Below are 25,107 nucleotides of genomic sequence, written 5' to 3' on the forward strand. Positions count from 1 at the left end.
GCAGGGTCTGGGGGTAAAGGGAAAGTGTCTAGAGAAATATATGAGCAGATAGTATCTGGTGAGGCGGTGTTCCCAGCAGCCAGCATGGTCAAGGACTTTGTAAGGTGGTAGGTCTCAAGTACACTTTAAGGAGGACACAGGCCAGCAAATGGTGGCACATGCCTTTAATCCCAGCATTGGGAGGCAGAGACAGGCAGATCTCTTGAGTTTGAGAGCAGCCTGGTCTATAGAGCAAATTCCAGGATACTCAGGACTACACAGAGAAAGTCTGTCTCAAAATAAATAAAAAACAAAATAAAATTATTAAAAATTTAAAAAAGAGGACATAGAAGTGAGAACTTCATGGACCCATATAAATGGGGGGGTGGGGGGGGCACTGGAGAGATGGCTCAGAGGTTAAGAGCACTGACTGCTCTTCCAGAGGTCCTCAGTTCAAGTCCCAGCAACCACATGGTGGCTCATAGCTATCTATGATGTAACCTGATGCCCTCTTCTGGCCTGAGGTGTACATGTAGAACACTGTATAAATAATCAATAAATCTTATAAATAAATAAATAAATAAATAAGGAGGGGGATGCTCACAGAAGAGTGTAGTCCCTTGAGCGCCAAGTAGAGGTCAGAATGCAGTGTCCCTCTTTTGTACATGGTGTGGTGGCTTGTCAGAGAGAAGAGGGCATGCATTGAGTTTGCAGGAGGAGGGGGAGGGGGACAGTGGGGGGTGGGGGAGGCCTGCTAGCACCCTGTGGCTGAAGGTTTCTCTGCCGTTCTCTTGTCACCTCCCTTCTAGGCCATCTGAGTGAGGATCCCAAATTCCCAAAGCTTCCATGGCCCACTCCAGACCTCTGTCCAGCCTGCCATGAGGAGATCAAAGGCCTGGACAGCTGGAACGAGGGCCAGGTGCTTGTGTTCCTGAAGCAGCACTACAGCAGGGACAACCTGGTGGACACACACTCAGAGCAGCAGGCCAGTCCTGGGGCCTGGGGACACCAGGACACTGACAGTCTCCGTCCACCCCATATGGTGGGCCCCAGAACTGACCTTGCCAAGAACCTGCACCACAGGCTGGACCTGAGACTCCAGAGCCCCCAGGGGCCCCAGGCACTTGAGGAGGCCAAGGTAGCTGTGCCCTTTCTCGGGGTCGGCTTCTCCAGTCTGGACATGAGCCTCTGCGTGGTGCTCTATGTGGCCTCCTCCTTGTTCCTGATGATCATGTACTTCTTCTTCAGAGTGCGGTCCAAGCGATGGAAAGTTCGACTTTACCACCCAGCTGTGTAGAGCACCTGGGGCAGCCACGGTGACACAGAGGAAGCCTTTGAAACCACCGGCACACCTGCAGCTTTAATGTTGGGATCAGGGATTTTGGAAATGTGCCCAGCATGGTGTTTGGAGGAACATGTTTGGGTTTTTTTCTGCTGGGACGTTTTGCCTTGCTGGCACCTTGTCCTCACCTTCCCAGCCTTCATGTTAGACTTCTGTGCATTTGCCCTTGTAGGCTGGAAGGAAGCAGGTCCAGCCACGGCCACCCACGTGCTGCTCCTTCTGTGAGGCCTCACCTCTCCATTTGCTCTCCCTCCCCACCCCTTCCTCCCTCCCTGGGGGGCAGCCAGGGCACAGAGGCCTTTCCAGACAGCACACACCTGCCACAGGCGTGCTGTGTAGCTGCTCCTGCAGAAGTCTAATGTGCTTTCGTGGGGTTCAGGGTGCTCTGAGGCTGAGCAGAGAGGTCTGATCACCTTGTGGGGTGCAGGCAGGGTGTTGTAGCTTCCGTGTGTCTTAAGCAATGACCCAGGGTGGGGGCCTTGGAAGGGGCAGGGTGGTGACAGGGGATAGGGCCGTCCCTGTCAGGCTGTGGTGCAGTTCTGGTCTCTGTGGTGGAGCCCTGTCCTACAGCTCAGTGGTAAGTGGGGGAGCACAGCCTCCAGGAAGCCTCCAGAGTCCCGTCATGTTTCGTGTACACTGTAGGAGACACGGGGGGGGGGGGGCACCGGATGCTGGGCACATGCAATGACCCCCGAACACTAGGCCTCCTGGCCTTGAGGGTGACTTAAAAAACAAAAAACAAAAAACAAACAAACAAAAAAAATGGTTTAACAAATTAAGTACATTATTTGTAAAATCCCAAAACCCTGAATGCTAAACTTGTGCCTAAAGACTTAAAAAAACAAACAAACAAACACGGACTAAGTCTACATTTCTGGAAGCATTCCTACTGAGGCCCTTCATAGCTCAGGAGCTTCTTTTTATTTGGATAAAGCAAGTGTGTGTGTGTGTGTGTGTGTGTGTGTGTGTGTGTGTGTGTGTGTGTGTTTAAATATGCATTCCACTTTGCATATTCTATATTTTATATTTGTGTCCTTCCCAGTGACAGTTGATCACATGGGTATCATTTAAGACCCTGTATTATCAGTGTCCCTGCTGCCACTTAAGAAAATGGACAGCTGTCTCCTTGGGCTGTTGTTAACCCTCCTTCCATCACATGGGAGGATCAGTTCTGAGCACCAGCCCTCCCTGCTGGGGCAGATGGCCTGCGCCCAGGCACTTGAACCTCCTGCTTTACTTCAGGAGGGAGGTTTCTTCTTTGAAACCTGGAGTCCTGTGCTTAAAAAAATAAACAAATAAATTAGTTCATCTTTATTGCTGGTCGTGTTTTCAGGGTATTGAGACACCACTGGTCTGTCAGCTTGAAAATCAGGCCTATTTAAGCACAGCTCCAAAGAGAGATGCTTTGAGCCCACAGTTAGCTGCTGCTGGAAATACCGCTGAGGGACACTCACTTCCTTAGCAGTGACCCTGAGGCTGCCACAGCCCCATAGTGCCTAGCATGGCTGGTGTTCGCAGAAGCCCACTCTGGGCAGATCCTACATTCAGCTGCCCATGTAGAGTCCCAGGTCATCTCTTCTGGGGGATAAGCTTGTCATGTACATCCCTGTTTGAACTGTCCATTCTGCAGTGACCAGGCTTGTACCTCCAGGGCCCTGCTCAGCCCTGCGACCACCTGTAGGCCAAGTGTAAGGTCTGTTCTGAAGTCTCAAGTATTATGACAGGTATTTGGATCAATGGGTATAATAGTTCAGTAATTTAAATGTTTATTTATTTTTAATGGAAAGTTTTTTATTAAAAAGCCAATTGGCATAAGAATGTCAATGAAATTTCTTACCTTAAAGAAGATTTTGTATTTAAGTAAACTATTGTGCACATTGTAAGAATAAAAAAGCTGGCATTTACTAAAGTTGTTACAGTTTTTCTTGAAATGTGAGCAATTAGATGTAAAGCTAGATTCAGGGGATGCTCTGAACTCTTCACTCCCTTCTAGTGTGCAGACCCAACTCTGAAGCTCCAGGGTTTTTTTTTTTGTCTTGTTTTGTTTTGTTGGAGACAGGGTTTTTCTCTGTAGCCTTGGTTGTCCTGGACTCTCTTTGCAAACCAGGCTAGCCTCGAACTTGCAGAAATCCACCAGCCCCTGCCTCCTGAGTGCTGGGATTACAAGCATGCACCACCACACCCGTCAGTTCTAGGAATTTTTTTGTAAAAATAAACTCGAGGCTTTTGGGAAGACGGCCCAGAGGTCAAGGCAGAAGTGGAGATTGAAAATGCACTATGCAGAGAGTTGCCGGACGCTGTGCCTTTGTTAACAGAGTACAAAGATCAGTGCAGGTGCACCCTCGCACCAGTTTTGAACCCACTGAGGTATCCTGGCTGCCAGAGCCTGGCAGGACTAGACAGGGCGGGAAGATGCTGCTTCCCTCCCTGCTCTGCCAGCCTGGGGCAGTGTGTGTAGAGATCACCCTGCAGGCACCCAAGGGCGTCTTCTCAGGACTGTTCACAGCTGTGCACAGCCTTGCAGGAGCTGGTGGATTTGCACGCATGACCCTCTTCCAGAAGTTGGGGGTTGGAGAGGAGGGTCCAAAATCTGCCTGCAGAGTACTAGATGCAGGTGATTGAGTTCCTGGAGGCCACCAGCAGCAGTTGGAGGCCCATGACCTGTGCCTACAGCAGAGGGCCTTTGGACCCAGAGTCAGCTCCACCAGGGGGTGAGCAGAGCTCCAGGCTCCCAGCCCCGAGGCTCCCAATCCCGCATACTGCGAACATGGCACCCCTAGCCAAGACCCAGAGGCCAGGGCAGAGCAAGTTGGAGCCGCTATACCCCTGTGGCAGGTTAAAGGAGGTCCTGAGAAAGGGCTACCACACATCAAAGAGGAGTCAAACCCAGCGCTGGAGTGACGCCAGTCTGACTCCGCCTGCCCAGGCCTGGAAGGGGCCAAGGGCGGGGACAGAGGAGGGGCGGGGCAGGCTGGTGAAGGGCCCCAGCACGCGAGTGCCTCCTTCAGCACCGCGGACAGCGCTGGCCCAATGAGTGGGCCGAGGCCTGGAAGAGATCCGGCACTCCAGGGACTACTGCGTTGGTGACTGCTATGCTGCTAGAAGCGGAACTCGATTGCGACCGAGAGCGGCCCGGTGGCCCAGCAGCTGCTGCCCTCTGTACCTTTAGCGGGACTCCAGGTAAGAGCCATTGCAACCCAGAGACCTTCATACCAGGCAGGAAGAAGAGAAGAGGCAGAATGCGGAGGGATGGCTAGGAGGCAGTAGCACAGGATTGGCTGCAGAGAAAGAAAGTACAAGGTGATCGCAGGCAGGGAAGACAGGGAGGCTACAGGTTCAACAGTGACCCGGAAAGCCTGGGGCTGGCCTGAGAGGATGTTAAAAAGGGAAGACTCAGGGACATAAAGGACCCTAGAGAGAATGCCCCACAGCTTCCAGACTGCTAGGACTTGCAGCTGGGGTCTCCAGGCCAAGTCTCCCGCCTGAACTCTGATCCCCCAAGGGCCATTTCATTGCCCCGGACGTTGGAAAATAATGGAGGCATTGTTGGTGGCAAGCCAGATGCCCAGCACTGTGGGGCCGCCCCTTCCCTAGTCTAGCCACACATGACCCAACCCCACCCACCCCCAACCCCCGCCCCACCGCTTCTGTAGCAGCTGACACTCAGCGAATGGCTTCTCATCCCAGCTCACCCAGCACCCATTTCACTCCAAGCTGGTGTTCTCTGACCTTCTTGTCAGAGGAACAAGTACCGGGCAACATGAAGAGATGGATGAGGGCACAGGGCTCTTTCCGAGACAGCAGGTGTGCTGGGAGCAAGTGGGGCAGGGGCTGTGCTCTTTCACTCATCCTTTCCATCTGGGCTGCGAGAGTTCCCAGTCCAAGGAACAGAGGTAGAGCGGGCTGAGTACAGGGACCAGAACAGTGGCAGCAACCTGCTGATTCCTCACACATTTCCCGGGTGTCCCTGACAGTTGCCAAGGCTCTAGGAATGGCTCTACATTCCTACCAATGGCAGCCGGCACAGGCCTGGTGCTGTCTCCTGGCAGAGCCCGTGAGCCCTCCCTCAGTGAGGATGCATGCAAGGATAGGATGGGTTCTGGGTGGGCTCACCTGTTCGATGGGGGTGAGCTGTGGAAGTCCAGGTGCAGAGATCGTTCTAAGGAGTTGGGGTGCAGAAGTGAAGATAAGTCCCGGGGCTTCCACAACCTCAACCCTTTTCTGACCTAGAGTCTTGCCCTGTGCATTCCCGCAGAGGACACCAAGCCTGAGGTCCTAAGAATTGTTCCCTCTCTCTGCACTGGCTCCAGTAGGCAGCTCCAGAGGTGGGGTCCGGAAGTTGGGGTGGGGGGCGCCTCAAGTCGAGTTCCTTGCAGCACTACTGTGGCTTCCTTGAAGCCGCATTCCCTCGGTGGTTACCAGGTTGGCCTTCTGCGGTGTGGTCCCAAAGCTTACCAGCTCGCTCAGAAACTAACCATGAGCAAAGAGAATGCGCTTCCCCCCTGGCCACTTCCCTTAGGACCTCAGCCTTCCGGGAGCCTTAGTGAACTTGCTTCAGGGCAGGGGCGAGCATCTGTGGGAAGCGTTGAGTGGGTTACCGAGCTGTCTCCATCCTCGAGAAATACAAGCCAGACGGCTTCTGGGCTCCTCGGTTCGGCTCAAAAGCGCACCAAGCCTCCAGTGGCCTCCAGTGGCCTTGGGAGCGTTTTTGCGACCCCCGGCCCAGCCCCGCCCCGCGCCCCGCCCCCCGCCGCTCCGCCCTCCGCGGGCCCGAAGCTTGGCGCCCAGAGGCCTCCCGTGGGCACAGCGCCCAGCAGCGACACGAGTCGCTCCGACGCCAGCTCCGAGTCTGCAACGGTGGCCTCGCCGGACTCAGGGAAAGTTCAGGGTCGGAGGGCAGCGGCACTGGGCACCCGGCCCCATGGAGGCTCGTGGGGAGCTGGACCCGTCTCGGGAATCGGCGAGCGGTGACCTGCTGCTGGCGCTGCTGGCGCGGAGGGCAGACCTGCGCCGAGGTGGGTGCCCGACGGAGCGGCTGCACCGGACAGGCCCAGGTGTCCTCGGGCTTTTTTCTGGCCTGTGCGCGAAGACCGGGTATCTGGGCAAGGGTGTGTCTGAGGGGCTCTGGCACGGCTAGGCAAAGGCTCCTCAACCTCCAAAGTGTGTGGGCCCCTTGGGGCTGTGTTGCCCTGGCATTTGGTGTTCGAGCTAAGGAGCCCTCGGTGATTCGGGAACGGTTTAGGGGACCCTTGGCAGATCAGTGCTGGCTGAGGCCCTTGAGGCGGAGGGAGCATGTGAAAGCTGTTTCAAGACCCTGGCCTCAGGGAGAAGGAGAGTCTCCACAGCTTTCAGAGGGATCAGGGCCGGGTCGTGCCGAACCACACAGCTCTCCTAATTTGAGTCTTGGGGACTATATCCCCCAGCTTACCACTAGGCTGGTGGCCAAGATCCGTTTACAGGAGGAAAGAGGGGCTTCTCTGCCCCCCCCCCCCCCCCCCGTTCCTTGGAAGTACCAGTCTCTTTGCAGAGAGAGCTTCGGTTCTGGGAAATACGAGCACTCTCCGGATTTCCAGGCTGATGGGATGGTTCCAGGATGGGGAAAGAGGCTGTTAGGCTGGCAGAAGGTCGGAGCAGGAGGGAATAGATTCTATCCAGACTCGGGGTCGCGGGTGGAGGGGGCGTCGGATGTGACTTACTTGTTTATTTATTTATTTTCTCTGGTTTATGGGAGGGGTTGACCGCAGGGGCTGGGAGGAAGAGATGGGAGGGGAGGATGAGAAAGGGAAGGGAGAAAGGCTTGGTAAACTAGGTTCCGGAGCTGCGGGAGGCTTGCTAGAGCGCTGGTGGCTCCCGAGGCTCCACAGGGCCCTCCAGCTCTGTGTAGGAAACTGTACCGAGACTGGACTCACCATGCAACGTAAGCAAGCGGAGGTCGAGGGTGGATTCACTGGGAGGCTTGACAGTGGCGACGGCTTTTGTAGGAAACGGGCCCCTGGGCTTCTTGGCCCAGGCGCTGTCCGTGCCTGGGTGCTGAATCTTCCGTGCATGGCCTGTCCAGCCGCCCCCTTACTGGGTATCCTTGCTGCCCTGCTTCTATGGTGGTGATCTGGTACACCTACAGAGGCTCTCTGTCTCCATGTCCACACTCGGAGATGCGGTTTTGCTCAATGCGGGATAGCACCCATTGCAGGCTTGTGGCCAGTACCGGAGGGAGGGAGGGAGGGAGGGCAGATTTTGTCCTTTTCTAATTCCTTCTACCACCTGGAGGCCAGGCTGGAGCTAGCTGCCTGTAGTCCAAGCTGTAAAGACACTGGTGTGGGTGTGACAGCATGAGTGGGTCCTGTGTCCTGGACATGATTCTCCCCCTTTTTTCTAGAAACCTTTCCTAAATTATCATGGAATCTTCATCCCATAAGCACGAAGAAGAGCCCCTTAGTGCTTCCTGGCTCTCGAAAGGCACATTTAGATTTCTCCCTCCCAGTTTCCCTGAGGCCAGCAGGCTCTGGGGTGCAGGGGTTGGGGATCAGAACTAGTGACAATATAGGTGTTTGAGGAACTCATGCTGTGGAGAAGCGAAGCCACCTACTGTGCAATCTAGCTCAAGCCTGAGCAAGAGAGCAACAGACCCACCATTAAAACAAAACAAAACAAAACAAAACAAAAAACATAGCCAGTGTACTCCTAAGCACCTGCAGCCACTCAAGGTGAGGCCAGCATCTGTTTATACTTTAGATGCTGCAGGCAAGGGCCAGAGCTGGACAGCCTCACTCGCTGGAACTCTGCAGAGTGAGGCCAAGATGCTTCGCTGATCAAAATCACAAAGACAGTGACGTTCCATGTGTGGCCTTTTGCCCTTGCTAGTAAGGAAATGTTTCCTTTTTTTTTTTTTTTTTTTTTCTGTCCCAGCTTTCCAGATAGCCCCAGGGGTGGGGTTTTCATTCTACATGGACATGCCCTGTCTGGCACTGGGAACACCTTGTAGAGCAGTTATTCAGCTTTGCGGGACAGCCTGGTCACCTTCCTGTTGCAGACAATGTTCTAGACCTATTTCTGTTTCCCTTGACTGAGACTGAGGGGACCCTGACTCACTGGGGAGCCTGGGGGTCTGCAGGCCCCCCAAGACCGGCTTCCGCTGATGAAAGGGCCATCACCCATCTTTTGCAGTTTCATAACCTGCATTACTCTTGTGTCCACAGAGATCCCGATGTGTGCAGGCTGTGATCAGCACATCTTGGACCGCTTCATCCTTAAGGCTCTGGACCGACATTGGCACAGCAAGTGTCTCAAGTGCAGTGACTGCCACATACCTCTGGCGGAGCGATGTTTCAGCCGAGGGGAGAGTGTCTACTGCAAAGAGGACTTCTTCAAGTAAGCTGGCTGTTGGATGGTCCATACCCAGACAGGGCATTCCGGGGGTTCTGGCCAAGCTTGGGATGGAGTTCCCCATGACATTTTAAAAATCCGTTTTTTAATTTCATGTGTATATGTAAGTGGCTACATGTGCGTATTATTCACAACGTGCATGCCTGGTGCCCTCAGAAGATTGAAGAGGGCATCGGATCCCCTGCAACTGAAATTGCAGATACTTGTGAGCTGCCATGTGCGTGCTAGAAGCAAACCTCAGACCGTGTGGAAGAACAGCCAGTGTTCTTAACCACCCAGACCCGCCGAATCTCCAGTCCCAGCATTACTTTTTAGAGTAGTTTGTTTTTAAATCATGAAAGCAGTTGTTAGGTTTAAAACAACAACAAAACCGATTAAACCAAATCTGCAGAATTGTGTGAGACGTACTCCTTCTTAAGATGTGTTTTTGTTCCTTAAACTATCTGGGGACTGGGAAGGTCGGGCTTCTCGGAGCGGAGGGAACTGACCCAGGTAAGACCGTGGCCCTCTAGATCAGCTTTCCCAACAGCAAGGAGCAGACTCCGCAACCCAAGGTACTGTGGCTCTGCCCAGGCTGCGGGGCAGGGCTGATGGAGTCTTCCTGACCGCGCCTCAGTCGCTGGGAGCTCGCTGCTTTGCGACCCGCTCTGGGCGAAGGAGCCGCTCTTCTGATCCGCACCCCGTGCATCCCGCAGGCGCTTCGGGACCAAGTGCGCCGCATGCCAGCTGGGCATCCCGCCCACGCAGGTGGTGCGCCGCGCCCAGGACTTCGTGTACCACCTGCATTGCTTCGCCTGCGTGGTTTGCAAGCGGCAGCTGGCCACAGGGGACGAGTTCTACCTCATGGAAGACAGCCGGCTGGTGTGCAAGGCAGACTACGAAACAGCCAAGCAGCGAGGTCAGTGGGCGGGGATGGCCCCCCGGGCCGACGAGGGAAACGCTCAGTTCTGGAGGCCGAGGACGGGAATTAGTTCGGTGGTGGGAGGAAGGGCGACCTGAAGCCCCAGGCACTGGGCAGGCTGCTCCGGGAGCCTACAGTAGCAGTCGAGTCGGCGGGAGCAGGAGCTTGCCCGCTTTGGGAGAATTAGCAGCCCAACATCCTTGACCATGAAGACCGGATTCACATATCTTAGCATAAGGGAGAGAGGACCATATCTGGCTTCGCTGCGCGCCACGGCGAATTCCTAATACAGAGCGCATCTGTCAGCGCTCCGCGTTCCGTGAAGTGAGTGGGGCCACCACCGGCGGCCTCTGCTTGGGAGCCATTCGTGGCCATTCGGAGAGCAACGAGGGGGATCTTGGGGGTGAAACGCAGGGTACAGGCTGGCGCAGCCGGAGCGGGCTGGCCGTCTCACTGTTTGTCCCGCACAGAAGCCGAGGCCACAGCCAAGCGGCCGCGCACAACCATCACCGCCAAGCAGCTGGAGACTCTGAAGAGCGCGTACAACACGTCGCCCAAGCCGGCGCGCCACGTGCGCGAGCAGCTCTCCTCTGAGACCGGCCTGGACATGCGCGTGGTGCAGGTCAGCGCTTGGCCGCGTCCCCCTGGCCCATGGGTCAGAAGGGCCCCGCGTTCCAAGGGAAGCCGGGGGCGCCACTCACCATCCCTACCCCCCAGGTGTGGTTCCAGAACCGCCGGGCCAAGGAAAAGAGACTGAAGAAAGACGCAGGCCGGCAGCGCTGGGGACAGTATTTTCGCAATATGAAGCGCTCCCGCGGCAGCTCAAAGTCCGATAAGGACAGCATCCAGGAGGGACAGGACAGCGACGCCGAGGTCTCCTTCACTGGTAAGTACGCCTCCCGGGTTAACTCGCTGTGGGCTAGAACTCTCAGGCTGCCTTCCGGGGGTGCGGGCATCTACGTTGGCTCTCAGGATCCCATCCTCAACTGTTCTCGAGGAGGTAACCAGCTGGAATTCTAATACAAAATTTCTTGGAGCTAGGCAGAGAAGAAACTTCGGGATGCAACTCTTTATTTTCTATACATGGAACACTGCTCACATCCCTAAGACCACTTCGGTTTGGGGCTGAATTGTGGATTACTACCACAGCCTCTAGGGCCCTAAATATCCTTGTCGATGAAAAGAGTCCCTCCCAAGGTTGCCCCATCCTGGGCTCTGGCTTGGGTAGCAAGCCTCTCTGATCTGAGATCAAAGCCTTCCTTGGAGGGTGCTGCAGAGCCGGCTCTGCATAGAGGGGTTGAGGTAGGGCAGAAACCTCTCCTAAGTTCTGAGAGACTGTTGCTGACCCATGCGTTTCTGTAAGTAAGCTTCTCTCCCCGACTCAGTCAGGGTAGGACATCACAGGAACCTCAGATGAGGGGTGAGCTGCTCACCCTAGCTCTATTTTCTGTTGTAGATGAGCCTTCCATGGCTGACATAGGGCCTGCAAACGGCTTGTACAGCAGCCTCGGAGAGCCCACCCCTGCCTTGGGCCGGCCTGTGGGAGGCCTGAGCAGCTTCGCACTGGAGCACGGAGCCTTGGCAGGTCCAGAGCAGTACAGAGAGCTGCGGCCAGGCAGCCCCTACGGCATCCCCCCATCCCCTGCAGCCCCCCAGAACCTTCCTGGCCCCCAGCCTCTCCTCTCCAGCTTGGTATACCCAGACACCAACCTGGGCCTTGTCCCTTCCGGTCCCCCAGGTGGACCCCCACCCATGAGGGTGTTGGCTGGAAATGGACCCAGCTCTGACCTGTCCACAGAGAGCAGCGGTGGTTACCCAGACTTCCCTGCTAGCCCTGCCTCCTGGCTGGATGAGGTAGACCATGCTCAGTTCTGACGGAGGCCCCCTAGTTCCCCTGGCTCTAACTCAGGGGTCTTGACACTGCTGCCTCTGGGTGGGTGGCTAGCCCCACCCCACGGTGTCCATTCCAAGGAGCTCTGAGGGAAGGACAGGATTCCCAGGTGGGAGAGTAGGGATTGCCCCATTTCCAGGCTCCCTGGCTCCTCCCTGGGGCTGAGGTGCTCCATAGGCCTTCCTTGGACACAAGGGTGACCTTTCTGGTGGTTGTCCAGAGGCCAGTGACTCTTGACCATGTTTTGTAAGCATTTCTCTCCTTTGATGGACCACAGCCCTTGCTGCTAATTTCAGACAGGGCAGGAGGCCAGGTCCTGATGTCCTGGCATAAAACAATAGTAACAACTTGCTTCCTTGCTTCGGATGGAGCTTATGTCCTCCCTGGTCACAGACAGAGCCTGGAAGCCGACTTCTTCTTCTCCCCACTGCCGGCTCTCCCTCCCTGCTCTCCAGATCTTTCTGTTCTGGAATGCTTTGAGAAGTGACGCTTTCCAGAGCCCCTTCTTCAAGGTGTAATCTTTAACCGTGAGAACAGTACTCCTTCTCCCAAGGCACAGCCTTTCTCAGGTGCAGAGCGGAGCTGTGCACCACAGACAGACACCATTGCCAAACAGACTGTGGCCCTGTGCAGCGGGTAGGACGATTCTGCCAGCCAGACCAGGGAGGTCTCCCCAACTGGAGGGGGGGGATGCTGGGCTGGGGATCCTCCCAATTGAATCTGTCTCAGACACAAAGCTTGGCTATGTGTAAGTCAAAAATCATTCCTGAAAACCAGGTTCTTGGCTACCTGTTGGTTCTGTAACCGTCGCGTGACTTTTATTTATTCCCTGGTGATCCGCTCTTTCCAAGACTTCAATAAATTTGTCAGTTTCAGTGTAAGAAGGAAGGCCTGCGTTTTCAGCTGGGGTAGATGTTTCCAAGGCCTGAGTGCAGGGGTGCCTGAGAGGCTATGGTTTGCTGAGACTGCCCCCTGTCATGAATTTGGCCTCTGTTCTCCCTTGGTTTTTGTCCAAACCATTGAGCCCCTGAAATAGGCATAGGAGGGCTTGAGGAGTGCAGGGACTAGTGTCTCTACCATCCAGGGCTTGGGGGGGGGGCTGGTGAAGATGTTCAAGAAGCCACCCAACACAGCAGCTGTAAGGAGGATTCCAGCTGGTCCAAACTGCCCCGTGTAACCTAGGGCCAGCGACTTGACTTCTGTGAACCATGAACAGAAACAACAGAGCCCTTGAAAGAGATACCTAAAGTAAGGGTCAAGGCAGGTTCACCAGCCTGCCAGGCTGTGTTCAGCAGACACCCACCGGGGCGGGCTAGGAACAGGCACATTCCAGTCTTAGGCAGGGATGGGGTGCTGACCTCTCCTAGGGGTTTCCCTGGAGTAGATTGGGAGTCTGGACAGTGTCCTTGATTCCCCAAGGAGGAGGCAAGGTTGGTTGCTGGTATGAGGGCTGAGCTTGCCTTTCACCAGTACAGAAAACTGATGGTGTGGCCCAGGGGAGCTGCTTGGAACCAAGGGATCTGCTCCTCCACTCCTGGTCTCCCTGGAGCCTTGGGTCTCTGGAAGGGCTATCTGCTGAATGACCAGCTGTCATTACTGGGTGTCTCCAACACCCATCTTTCTCACTAAGGAGACAACAGCCTTGGCCCAGGAAGAGAGTGGGGCGATGAGGGAGGGGGAGTGGCCTGATAGAGTTGGGCCAAAAGAGCCACAAGGAATGTTGGAGGGCTAGCCTTTTCCCAGAGCCTTCCCAGACTGTAGTGAGCCAGGGCTGGGAACTCTCAGTACTGGCTTCCCAAACTCTGTTTCCAGGCCCTTCTGATAAACAGGCTGTTGCCCACACGGAAACTGAGGCCCCAGAGCGGGAAGGGGTTATCCTGGTGGGGATGCGCTGTGTTGAAGGAAGGAACCCTGAGCAGCTCCACTCCCCAGCCCGGCAGCTCTAGTCTGAACTGCCTGGGACTCGAGAGAGTCTCCATGCCACTTAGTAGAACCGGTGGGAAAGCGGTCCCGTCTGTCCAGGCCCCGAGACAGGGTTTCCTGGCTGTCCTGCAACTCGCTCTGTAGACCAGGCTGGCCTCAAACTCAGAGATCCGCCTGCCTCTGCCTCCCGACGGCCGGGATTAAAAGTGTGTGCATACTAGGCTCGAAAGGGCTTTTAAGGAATTATAGGTGTCCTAGGAGGGAGGCAGGATCTACAGGGCAAGGCAGAGGGACAGTGCTGGCCTGAGGCCAGGGGATGGGGGCGGGGGAGTGTGTGCAAAGGGCCGAGAAACGGGGTGGAAGAGATAGATTTGGCTTCTCTCTTAGGATGATGGGCACTGAAGAGACAGCAGCTCAAAGCCCAGGTCGGATTCAGGCTTTGGGGAGAGGAGAGGTCCGCGTGTGGCTGTTCTTAATTCAGATCCTCAAGCCCCGCCTACCTGGCTAGCCTACAGCCCTTCCCCCTAGACCACTTGGGACCTTTTAGGCGTTGACAGGTTAATGAAGTGCTAAGCGTCCCCTCGGGGGCCCTCCTCCCGTCTGCTAAGCCCCGCTGGCTCTCTCTCTCCAGCTGGCCCAGTCGATAACTTCAGTACCGATGAAGTAGGCTTGGGGGAGTTGCTGAGGGCAAGCAACTGAGGTAGAGCCCACCTATGCAGATCCTGAGTGTGTTCATTTGAGTAACCTTGCTGGCCTCAGTTTCCCTGTCTGAGCAACCCTATCAGAACAGTCCCCCAAAGGCCTGGAGGCAAGCGCCTGCACGGCAGCCAGGCTCCCCTCCCCATTCTCCTCAAACTGCAGCCATTTGAGTGCAGACTCAGTCCGCGCTGCGCTGTGCTACGAAGTCCCGGCTCACCCTGTCAGCCCAGCAGGTGTCTAGGGAGGTTCCAGACCTGAGGTGGTGAGGTTAACTTGGGTTACCAGCTGTCTTCCGGTCCGGTCGGGGAAAGGTGAAGCCCCGCCCCCATGATTCTGGGCAGCACAGATCTGCAGGAATTTCCGGTGGGTGGTACAGCGTGTGCCGCATTTATCTGAAATTCAGGATCCTCTGCTTCATCTCCCCGGGGGCCTGTCCCTGAGGAGCCTCAGACTCCAGGGGGTTAGAATAACCTTCGGGAGGAAAAACTACAGTCAGGAACTAGACTGAGGGACCGAGAAGAGAGTGTGCAGGGTCCTACATCCCTGCCGGTGGTTTCGAACGGATCTCATGATTGATCGCAGGGACGCTCCTGCCCAGGGATGGCGTGGGTCAGCCCTGTGCCCATCTGCTCATCAGCCAGCAGAGGAGTCCCATGGGCCTTGGCTGGGAACTCAGAGGAATGGTGGGGGGCTGGTCTGAGATCACCCACTTGGACTTGTTAAGTTTTGAGTCTAGCAACTATACAGTATCTTTAACGGAAGAACCCAAATGGTGATGATAGTTAATAATAATAATAATAATAATAATAATAATAATAATAATAATAATAATAGCAATAATTTTACCTACAGGTTTGGTGGCACTGCTTGTAGTCCTACTTGGAAGGCAGAGGCAGGAGGATCAGAGTTCTAACCCAGCTCTGTTTGAGATAGCATAAGGCCTTGCCTAAGAGGGGGTGGGGGTGGGGCATTCAGTTTCAACCAACAAACACATTTTTAAAAACAAAACCCTTTTTTCCCCCTCTTATATGGAAAATTCATACTCCGGCTCTTATGACTTAGGACCCCTTCAATCTAGAGCACCTGGGGACACACTCCTCCCCTTTTCCCCTCCCCACCATCTGCCACGGGATCAGCCCCCATGCATGAGGGGAGTGCACGAGGAAGAGTCCAGCCCCAGGCTTTGGCCCTGTGGAGTAGCCTCCTCGATAAATCAGAGGGGTTTCAAAGGTTCCAGTCTGGAGTGCTGAATCCCAGGGGCTGTAATGATCAATTCTTTAAGCCCATAATTGTTCAAATTACTCTGAGCAACATAAAACATTAATTTTAGGAAATTTAATAGAAAAAAGCTCTTTAAATCCACAGCGAGATAAATGACACCAGTATGGCCACCTTCTCCTATACCTTGGTGACATTGAATGATCTGAAAGCTATTTACATTTTCATTCTCCGTGGAAAATGTTGACAAGCTTTTGGCCACTGGTGAGGTCTGCCGCAGCACGGGAGGGCCCCCTCCCCCCTAATTAATAGGGGAGCAGTGACTTCATAAGTGGAGTTTTCATCCATCTGCCTGGGCGACCTCAGGTGATGGTGCCCCACCCTCCTGAGGCAGCTGCAACTACGGCTCATTTTTTACCATAAAAATATTCCACCTTGACCAATGGGTCCCCCCCTTGGCCTTTCCAAAGGAGGTGTGACACCAGGAAGCAGCTGCCATATCTGGGGCAGATGAGTAGAGTCCAGGATCACGCCTGGAAAAGTCCAAGTTCTGTAGCCTGCGGGGGCAGGGGGGTGGTGAGGGGGGGCAGGGGAAGTTGAGTTGCCCTGACAGACTCCACCCAGCCAGAGTCCTTGAGCGTGAATTCTCTTTACATTCTGTGTGTGTGTGTGTGTGTGTGTGTGTGTGTGTGTGTGTGTGTGTGAGATGCGCCAGGCATTTCTGCAAGGCTGTATGACCCAGGCATCTTCAGAGCTGAAGCAGGCTGGCTGGGGCAAGAGAGGTGGGCGTGGGTGGAGTACTGGATGCAGGGTGGGCTGCCCAGGGGTTGCCTACAGGTCCCATAGGACAAGAGGCACAGGCAGAAACCGGATGCTGGTACCTCCTCAAGCCACTCTGTATTAGCTGCAGGGTGTGGCCTTGGGACAGGTTTTCCCCAGGGTCGGGTTGGGGGCGGATGTGTGACGGGGAAATCCTGGAACAGGGAGGGAGGAGTTCATGGAGGATTCTGGATAGGAGTTTATTACCTCTACCTCAGCTCACTTTTAGTGAGATTTGGCTCTCAACTGGGCTGGCCCCACTTTGAGCCTCTTTGGCCTCATCAGGAAAATGCCAATCAGACCACAGCAGGACAGCAGCCCAGACTCCTGCCTTTAGCACTCTTTCCTTAGGCTCAACCCCAAGGTCCAATCCCCAGCACCACAAAAACAAACAAACAATAAAACCAACACGAATGTGGGAAAAGGGGCCCCTGTGCTTGACTGTTAGGAAATAAAAATGGTGCTGCCATTGGGGAAATCGGTACAGAAGTTCCTGAAAAACAAATCATTTTCATCTAATCCACGCTAAGGTTCACACCCTGAAGAACTGAAAACCCTCGTTACTTGAGGGTACGTTTTCAGTTGCACAGAGGGGACAGTGTACATTGGGGTCCACACAGGAAGAGGAAAAAGACACTTGACTCTGATCACATGACCACAAGGAGTGGCCAACAGAGCTTATGCAAGTAGACTTTGGGATGGGGAGAGAAGGCTAAGGGGCGGGGCTCTGTTCTGGGTGATGGAACACGGAGCCCAGAACAAGGGGAGGGTGCTCAGCATTCACTTCACAGCATCTAACTGCTGAATGGCCGCCTGCCACAGGAGCCCGCGCAAACTGAGTGGACTGTGATCTGTTGAGTCTGCCCTAGCCTCTCCCGAGGGTGGACCTGGTCCCTATTGTTAGGATTCTGCTTCAGTCTGCCTATCTATGATGTCATTGCTTACCTGCCATGGGGGCGTGGCCCTGCCCAGGGCCATATGAAAGGACAAACCATCCATGTGGCCCTCTCTATTCCTCTCTCTCTCTCTCTCTCTCTCTCTCTCTCTCTCTCTCTCTCTCCTTCCTCTTACTCTTCCTTTCTACTCCCTCTTCTCTCTCTATTCCCCTCCCTCTCTCTTCCTCCTCTCTTCTTCTCACTCTTCCTGTCTCTGTCTCTTTCTGGGGTACCCCTCCCCCTTTCCCTTCTCCCCCCATGCCCATTTAATAAACTCCGTATAACATAATATCTGGTACCTTGTATCTATCATTATTTTTATATATAAAGCCTATGACAGTAGACAGTGGGCTTGTTTTTTCCATTTCAGTGACTCTCCCCACAGTCTGCCTGGCCCCAGCCTGGGCCTGGTCTCTAAGCCATTAGCATAAAGGATATATACTCTACTCACACAAGAAGCTTGAAGTTCCTACAGGCTTGCCTTCACTTTGGAGCACCCTTCCTAGTGGCTCTGTCCTGCCTCCTGGTACTGTCCCCTGGCTGGCCTATCCTGGTCACTGCCTTGTCTGACCTCAAAAAGGTTAGGTTCTGTGATGTTCACCTGCTCCCACCCTGTTTCTCCCTTTGCTTCGAGAACACTGCTCCTGGGAGGGGAGGGTAGCTTCCACCGTCTGGAGCAATGGGTTTGGTGGCCACCTGCTCTGAATGTGCTTCTTGGACCCACAAAACCATGAGGCCAATCTCTTTGGAGGAGGGGGGGGCAGGGGGCAGGGCAGCTCCTGTTGCTGAATCTGAGCATCTAGGGTGGAGGACGTGGTCAGCCTGTTTCTCACCTGTAGCCTGGAGATGTGGGGACTTTTACAGAAGATCCCTGTTTCAGCCTGTTCTCCAGAAGATTGCACCCAAGATCCATGGTGCCCCCTTCCCCCCCCCCCCCCACGCCGTGAGTCCGGTAGGAACAGAGTGGGACCCGACCTAGCTTCTCTGGGGAGGGCTAGCAATCTCTCCTCCTCTCCCCCCCCTCTCCACCCCCAGTGCTTGGTTCAGACCTCTAACTAATCCTATGAATGACAAGGTTTAAAATTTAATTAGCAGGTTTCTCTTATGCAAACTCTCCTCATTAAACTAAGTGTCCCATTAGTTAAAATGGAGGATGGCGGGTGTGTGTGTGTGTGGAACAAAGGCCAGCAGGCTTCTCTGAGGTGTCACACATTGGCAGGGAGCTTTATGGGCTTTCTCACCTACTTCAGGCCTTGGCTGCTTCTGGATTGGGTCAGAACAGAATTAATGTTCTTCGGGGGACATTAGTTGAATTTCCAGAAAGGAGTTAGGCCACTCAGTGGCCAGGTTGTCAGGGAGTGTGATGCTGGCGTCTGTTAGAGGGTGTGATGCTGGCGTCTGTTAGAGGGTGTGATGCTGGCATCTGTTAGAGGGTGTGATGCTGGCGTCTGGGATCTTCTACTCTCGCCCCAGATGATGGCGTGGCTGGCAGGGTCATGGAATCTAGACACCACCAGGCATTTAAAAGTGGGAATAGGGAGCCGGGTGGCGGTGGCGCACGCCTTTATTCCCAGCACTTGGGAGGCAGAGGCAGGCAGATCTCTGTGAGTTCGAGGCCAGCCTGGTCTACAGAGTGAGTCCAGGACAGCCAAGGCTAACACGGAAAAACCCTGTCTTGAAAAAATAAAAATAGTCCAGGACAGTCAAGGCTACACAGAGAAACCCTGTCTCGAAAAACAAAAAAAGAAAGAAAAAATAAAAAGAAAAAAATCAAATCCCAAGGGCAGAAAGGAGGAGGTGGGGCTCAGAGTTTGTGGACCCCTGGAGCTGGTATTCTCTCTGGAGAATTTGGAAAATAGAAGGCCTTGATCCACCTGTGCGCTTAATTCTTGTACTCTCTGCACACACACGTGTGTGTGTGTGTGTGTGTGTGTGTGTGTGTGTATGTGTGTGTGTGTATATGTGTGTGTGTGTATGTGTGTGTGTATGTGTGTGTGTATGTGTGTGTATGTGTGTGTGTGTGTGTGTGTATGTGTGTGTGTGTATATGTGTGTGTGTGTGTGTGTGTGTGTGTGTGTGTGTGTGTGTTCGTTCTGCATTTGGGAAGGTTAAATCTAAAAATTCTGCCTTGAAATTTGTTTCCTAGCTGGGAATAGTGGTACCTGCCTTTAAGTCTAGTTCTCAGGAGACAGAGACAGGCCAGTTTCTATGAGTATAAGGCTAGCCTGATCTACATAGCAAGTTCCGGGACAGCCAGGATTGTACAGACAGACCCTGTCTCAAAAAACAAACAAAAACAATCACAAAAAAGAAAACTGCTTCTTTAAGAAATCGTCAATATGAGCAGTTTACTTGTCCTCGATGACTCCCCAGAGCTGTCAGGCAGCCTCTGGCTTTGCCGCTTTGCGACTGCCTGAATAGCAATAGATGGGAGAATTGGGGCCACCCTGGGATCCCAGGTCTGAGGCCACCTGGGGGGGGGGGACTCTTCAGGCTTCAGGAAGTCTGCAGGAAGGTAAGAGCTGTTTGAGCAATGACCTTTCTTGGGGTGGCAGTGGGTGGCTTCCAAGGCCTCCTGCTCCAGGGCTGCAAGCAGTAGTGTGAGGGACTAAGAAGGGAAGTGGCGAGCAGTTTGTGCATTGCCCGATTCGTGCCAAGTCTCTGCAGTTCTTGCATTTGTCCAAATAAAAAGTGGGGGTGGGGCTGGAGAGATGACTCAGAAGTTAAGAGCACTGACTGCTCCTCCAGAGGTCCTGAGTTCAATTCCCAGCAACCACATGGTGGCTCGCAACCATCTATAATGTGATCTGATGCCCTCTTCTGGCCTTCAGGTGTATGTGCAGGCAGAGCTCTCACATACATAAAATAAACAAATCTTCTTTAAACAGACCCTCTCTAGAGACCCTATGACAAGGAGTCCAGGTGACAGGGCTGAGACTTCAGGGGACTTGGCTATCCTTCCTGTAATTTAGGCATACGTGGGAGGCTACCCTGTTGGTTATCTGCCACACTCAGGGGGACAGTGCATTTCTTAGAACCAGATGTGACCTTGGATAAAGCAGCATAATCCCCCAGAGGGTGAGAGGACAGAAATATGGCTCAGCTGGTACAATTTTGAGTCTGGTATCTTTGGAACACTCCATGATGACTTTCAGAGCCACATGTTCAGACTGAGAGTTCCGAGGTTCAAAGAATCATCATGGAGCTGGGCGTGGTGGTTAAAAAAATCATCATGTTTGGTTTTATTTATTTATTTATTTATTTATTTATTTATTTATTGTATGAATGTGCATGTACACTTGCAGGCCAGAAGAGGGCATCATATCACATTATAGATGGTTGTGAGCCACCATGTGGTTGCTGGGAATTGAACTCAGGACCTTTGGAAGAGCAGCCAGTGCTCTTAACCACGGAGCCATCTCTCCAGCTCCCTCATATTTTATTTTAAGATTTATTTTTTACTAAATTTGTGTGTGTGTGTGTGTGTGTGTGTGTGTGTGTGTGTGTGTGTGTACCTGCAGAGACAGAGGCCACTGGAACATCTGAAAATGAAATTACAGGTGTTTGTGAGCCACCTGGTGTGGGTGCTGGGAATCGAACTTAGGTCCTCTGGAAGAGCATTAAATGTTCTTAATCGCTGAGCCAACTACTTATTCCTTGCATGCTTTGCTCTTACCACTAATGCATTTAATGAAGTGATGGGTGCAAATTCGGTAACAACACAAGATGAACGAGAAACACCACGCTCGCCAGGCTGCAGTAGAGGCGTAAGGGCTGCGTGCGATCCAGGAGAGTGAGCCTTTTCTCTGTTGTGTAGAAGTCCAGCCAGGCACGCAGGCTGTGTCTATAATCCCAGCATTTGGGAGACAGAAGCAGGAACATCAGAAATTTAAGGCCATCCTTGGTTCCACAGCAAGTCTGAAACCAACCTCTGGTAATATGATGAAACCCTGTCTCAAGAGAATACACAAATATTAAGCATTACTATTAATTAGCTAATATTAAATGCTAATATTGCATTACCAAGGTTCCTTACCATTGTACGCCGAGTGCCCTAGAGCAGACAATCTAATTCATAGGAACCTGACTATGGATTTTTCATATAAAAGAGAAAAGCATTTGTTTCTTGGTTGGTTTGGTTTGGTTTGGTTTTTTGAGACAGGGTTTCTCTGTGTAGCCTTGGCTGTCCTGGAACTCACTCTGTAGACCAGGCTGGCCTCGACCTCACAGACATCTACCTGCCTCTGACTCCTGAGGAGAAAATAATCTTTTAATGTTTCTGATACTTGAAATTAAATGCTTACCAGCCGGGCGTGGGGGCACATGCCTTTAATCCCAGCACTCGGGAGGCAGAGCCAGGTGAATCGCTGTGAGTTCGAGGCCCACCTGGTCTACAAAGCAAGTCCAGGATAGCCAAGGCTACACAGAGAAACCCTGCCTCGGAAAAACCAAAAGGAAAAAGGAAAAGAAATTAAACGCTCACCTCTACCCCTGTTTTAGGCAAGGCCTCTTGTAGCTCAGGCTATCCTCAAGCTGGGCCAGGTTTGAATTTCTCTGGTCCTCATGCCTGAGCCTCCCAAGTCCTAGGATTACAAGCGGCGCCTCCAAGCCCACGGATGAAATGCTGCCTGTTTAGCCATCTGGGTTCTTCCGCTCAAAGCCGTAATAGAGCTGTTAGACTCAGAAAGTCGACAGACAAGCCCAAGTTGGTGGTCTCAGGTTATCCCCACCACTCAAGGTGGCACAGGAGCCAGAGCCAGAGGTGGCCTAGTACATGACCCAGGCTTCACAGAGTAGAGCAGAGCCTGGGCTGACTCTCCCTCTGAGCCAAGAAAGGAGCGGGCGTGTCCCACCTGAGTCTGGGCTGAAGTACACCGAGCTTTAAGTTGCCAAGGTTGTGGCCCTTTCTTACTGCAGCCTTTACATTTCCAGAATAATAGAATTGGCCAGACTGGCTGACAGTGGGGTGGGACATGCAGGTCCCTACCGTGTTCTCCGAGAGCCAGCAAAAGGGAAAAGCAAGCCTACAAGTCCCTCTCTTCCTAAAACCTGATGCCTTCCCTCATCCCCTGCAGCTGTGCAGCCCCATAGCCCGGGCGCGGTCTGTTGCTGCACCCCATGGCCCAGCAGACCCCCCAAACGTCCATCACCTCTTCATAACCTTCATAACAGGGGTGGGGTATAAGCCCCTTGGCCACCCCAAGGCCCAGTGACCCTGTTCTGGCCTCCCAAATCCGACAATATTACAAAGGATTTGTGTCCCCAATGAATAATGCAGAGTTAAATTACATCCGCCCTGGCTTAAATTTTCATATTCCTATCTCTCATCTCCATAAAGAATTTCCAAGCGAAGCTTCATGGGGTTTGCCTCTGCCAGCTGCGCGATGCTCCTAATGAAATTATTCCTTCTGCCGGGAGAGGTAGGCTTGGGGCGGCCCGCCCACCGGGGGAAAAGGTAAAAAGCCAGAGTTCAAATTATTTATCTCCCTGATAACTTAACAGAGCACATGCATTATGTGTCAGAGGCCGGCAGCTGTGATCTGTGAGGAGGCAGGGGCGGAAGTCACCGGGAGGGCACAGCCGGAACAAAGGTGCTGCAGCAGTGGGTCCCTGAGCTTAACTCCTCCCCAGCATAGGGAGAGCAGCTCCCTGCCGGTGACTGCGGTGACTGCGGCTGCAGCTCCTTGCTAAGCACAGGGTCTCCCCCAGAGGCTGCCAGGAGCTGCTGGGGTTAGCATCTGCAGACTTCCTGCCCAGGCCTGCACTGAGTAGGTGTTCAGAAAATGCAGAATGAATGAAATGGCCCGATTTAATAGCAGGGCGGGAGTGAGAGGCGAGGGAAAGCCTGGAGCTCGTTACCCAAGGGACTTGAGGTCCAAACGGAACGAGGCAGGTTCCACGGCAGCACCAGAAGAGGCCTCTGAGGGACAGCAACCCAGGTAACATCAGAGTGAGAAGGCACCCAAGGCAGGCAGCCACAGAAGCCATAGAAGCAGCCAGGAAGTCCCAGGACAGGCTTAAGAGTCCAGAGTAGCTTTCGACTTAGAGGCAGGCTGCCCCTGCCTCACCTCTCCCAGGCACTGTCACCTCCCCAGGCCTCCGTGGCCATTTCTTTGGGCTTTCACACCTCCAGCCGGGCAAGGTGCGAAAGAAGAAACGCCTGGTTGAGCCCAGCGCCTCAGTGGCCTTTCTCCTGCCTCTCGGCCAATGGCCCCCAGACTGTAACCCTTCAGGAGGCACCAATGGCCCCTTGCCTTGTACTTATAGCCACTTAATCTGTTTGAGCGGATGGCCCCCAATATATCTCCAGATATTGATTAGCATTGGGCTGATAGAAGTTCAAGCTCATGAGGTCTTGCTCTTTGACCCCCAAATAGGGTATGAATCTCAATTGAATAGACTGATATTCACGCTTGGCTTCTACGCACAGGGCTGGAGGCTGTGGGGAAAAATCAATGAGGAGTGCTGAAGACTCACGATTTATAGAACACCTGCCATTTTAATATTAGAATAAATGTTATATTGCACAGGGGGAGGGGGGCGCAAGGAAAATATTTCTTAGAGAGCTGTTTCTGTTGGAGAGTGATGTGCGCGGGATTTTATGAAGTTAAATTTATAGACCTCATTTAGGCTTATAATTTAAAACTCCTGATGAGAAAGACATTAAGTAGAGTGCTTGGGTGGGGGGTAGGGGCTGGACAAGTGGGTGGGCCCAGAGCTGGAGTGAATGCTAGCTGGGGCATAGGACCAGAAGGCCATCTCTACTATGCAGCTGGACATGGGGTCAGCAGGCTCAGAGAGCTGGGCTGGGCTGGGGCCAGTGATATGGCAGGGGCACCCCATGTATCTCCTTTCTAGGGTCTCAGGACTCCAACCCTAGGAGACCTGACACAGCAGAGCCTGGAGTGTGAGCCCACGGCAGAGATCCTTACACACACACCGCTGATGTGTGTGTACACATCGTGAGTACACACACATATTCACTCAAGATGTTTTTGCTCATCCTATGTGTGCACATGGTGACAGAACGCCCAGCTATATGCATGCACACAAATATGTGCGTGTACACAATGCTCTAAAATTATACACATACATAGAATGTGCACATACTAGGTGTGCACCCAAGCACATGCTTACACACACAGGACCACACAAAAAGACATTCGGATACACAGTTACATGTACACAGGCACGCCCCCCCTTTTCCCACTGGAAATCCTCTGAACCCTCACCATGCTGCCCCTAGGAGGGGGGCACTAGTGTTGACCACGTCAGAGAAACACCTCAAAGCTGTTTTTTCAGACAAACTTTTAGGAAAGGGCGGGCCCTTGGCCTCTGGAACCAGGCACTCTCTTGGAGGCCACTGAAAGAGTGTGCTGTGAGAGATGATGTCTCGGAAGGCGGCAGACTTCCGCTGCCAGGAGGGCAGCATGGAAACAGGACCATCCCATCACAGTAGCCTGACGCCCCATGGAGGGGACCCGCTGTGGGGTGAATGGGGGGAAAAGTGCACCGGCGAGGTCAGCCCGGGGTGACCTCTTCAGGACACTTGGCCCTTCAAGAGCCCATCTTTCAGTTGGGGTTAGCCAAGGCCTTCTATGGACCCTCAGCTTCTTTGCAGCTTTGAATACAGCCCTTACCTCTGAGACTCAGTTCCCTGCGTGTAGCTAAAGAGGTTTGGCTGTCTGTGCTGCCGAGCCTGGTGATCTGGGTGTCTAGGACTCTAGGCCCAGAGTCTGACTCTGTCAGATCTCCTGAGGGGCTGACTCAGACTCTCCCTTGCAGGACACAAGCTCTAGAACAGCCTCTCCAAAGGGGTAAATAAGAGCTGGCCAGATTCTGGCAGGGCCTGCAGGGTTAGGGGGAGCCACCGTCAGTGGCAGAAGCAGCCAGAAGCATCCTTCCAGCTCTGGGACTCCTTAGGAAACTGGGAGAAATGGGTCCCTGAGCTCTGACTCCATAGCAGAGGTTAGGCATAGCAGCTGTCCACCTTGTGAGTAATTTCCAGTCTTCACCC

General features: G+C 53.5%; 2 protein-coding genes and 1 long non-coding RNA gene across 4 annotated transcripts in view; 2 read left to right on the forward strand and 1 right to left on the reverse strand.

Annotated features, from left to right (window-relative positions):
• QSOX2 (quiescin sulfhydryl oxidase 2) overlaps positions 1-3,230 on the forward strand; it is a 32,697-nt gene extending 29,467 nt beyond the window's left edge. The window contains exon 12 of the mRNA XM_084797354.1: positions 789-3,230. Within this exon, the coding sequence (XP_084653480.1) occupies positions 789-1,276 (488 nt within the window). The 3' untranslated portion in view covers positions 1,277-3,230. The remainder of the gene's footprint in view (positions 1-788) is intronic.
• A 939-nt stretch (positions 3,231-4,169) lies between these two features.
• LHX3 (LIM homeobox 3) lies at positions 4,170-11,480 on the forward strand (the record flags this gene model as incomplete). 2 transcript variants are annotated; one of them, XM_084798939.1, is made up of 6 exons in its annotated part: positions 4,170-4,501; positions 8,518-8,689; positions 9,400-9,602; positions 10,076-10,227; positions 10,323-10,491; positions 11,062-11,480. In XM_084798939.1, the coding sequence occupies 6 exons, from the start codon at positions 4,414-4,416 to the stop codon at positions 11,478-11,480; spliced, it is 1,203 nt and encodes a 400-aa protein (XP_084655065.1). The 2 variants fall into 2 exon arrangements, with proteins under 2 accessions (XP_084655065.1, XP_084655064.1); XM_084798938.1 differs by lacking the exon at positions 4,170-4,501 and adding an exon at positions 6,243-6,336.
• Positions 11,481-20,784: 9,304 nt separating this feature from the next.
• LOC311606903 lies at positions 20,785-22,522 on the reverse strand. Its single transcript, XR_014782457.1, has 3 exons — positions 22,380-22,522; positions 21,574-21,743; positions 20,785-21,040 (listed from the first exon to the last, which is right to left on the reverse strand). It is a non-coding gene; the product is annotated as an uncharacterized lncRNA (long non-coding RNA).
• Between the last annotated feature and the right edge of the window lie 2,585 nt (positions 22,523-25,107).

The sequence above is a fragment of the Acomys minous genome (assembly GCF_964271855.1).
Source record: "Acomys minous genome assembly, chromosome: 10".
Taxonomy (NCBI): Eukaryota; Metazoa; Chordata; class Mammalia; order Rodentia; family Muridae; genus Acomys; species Acomys minous.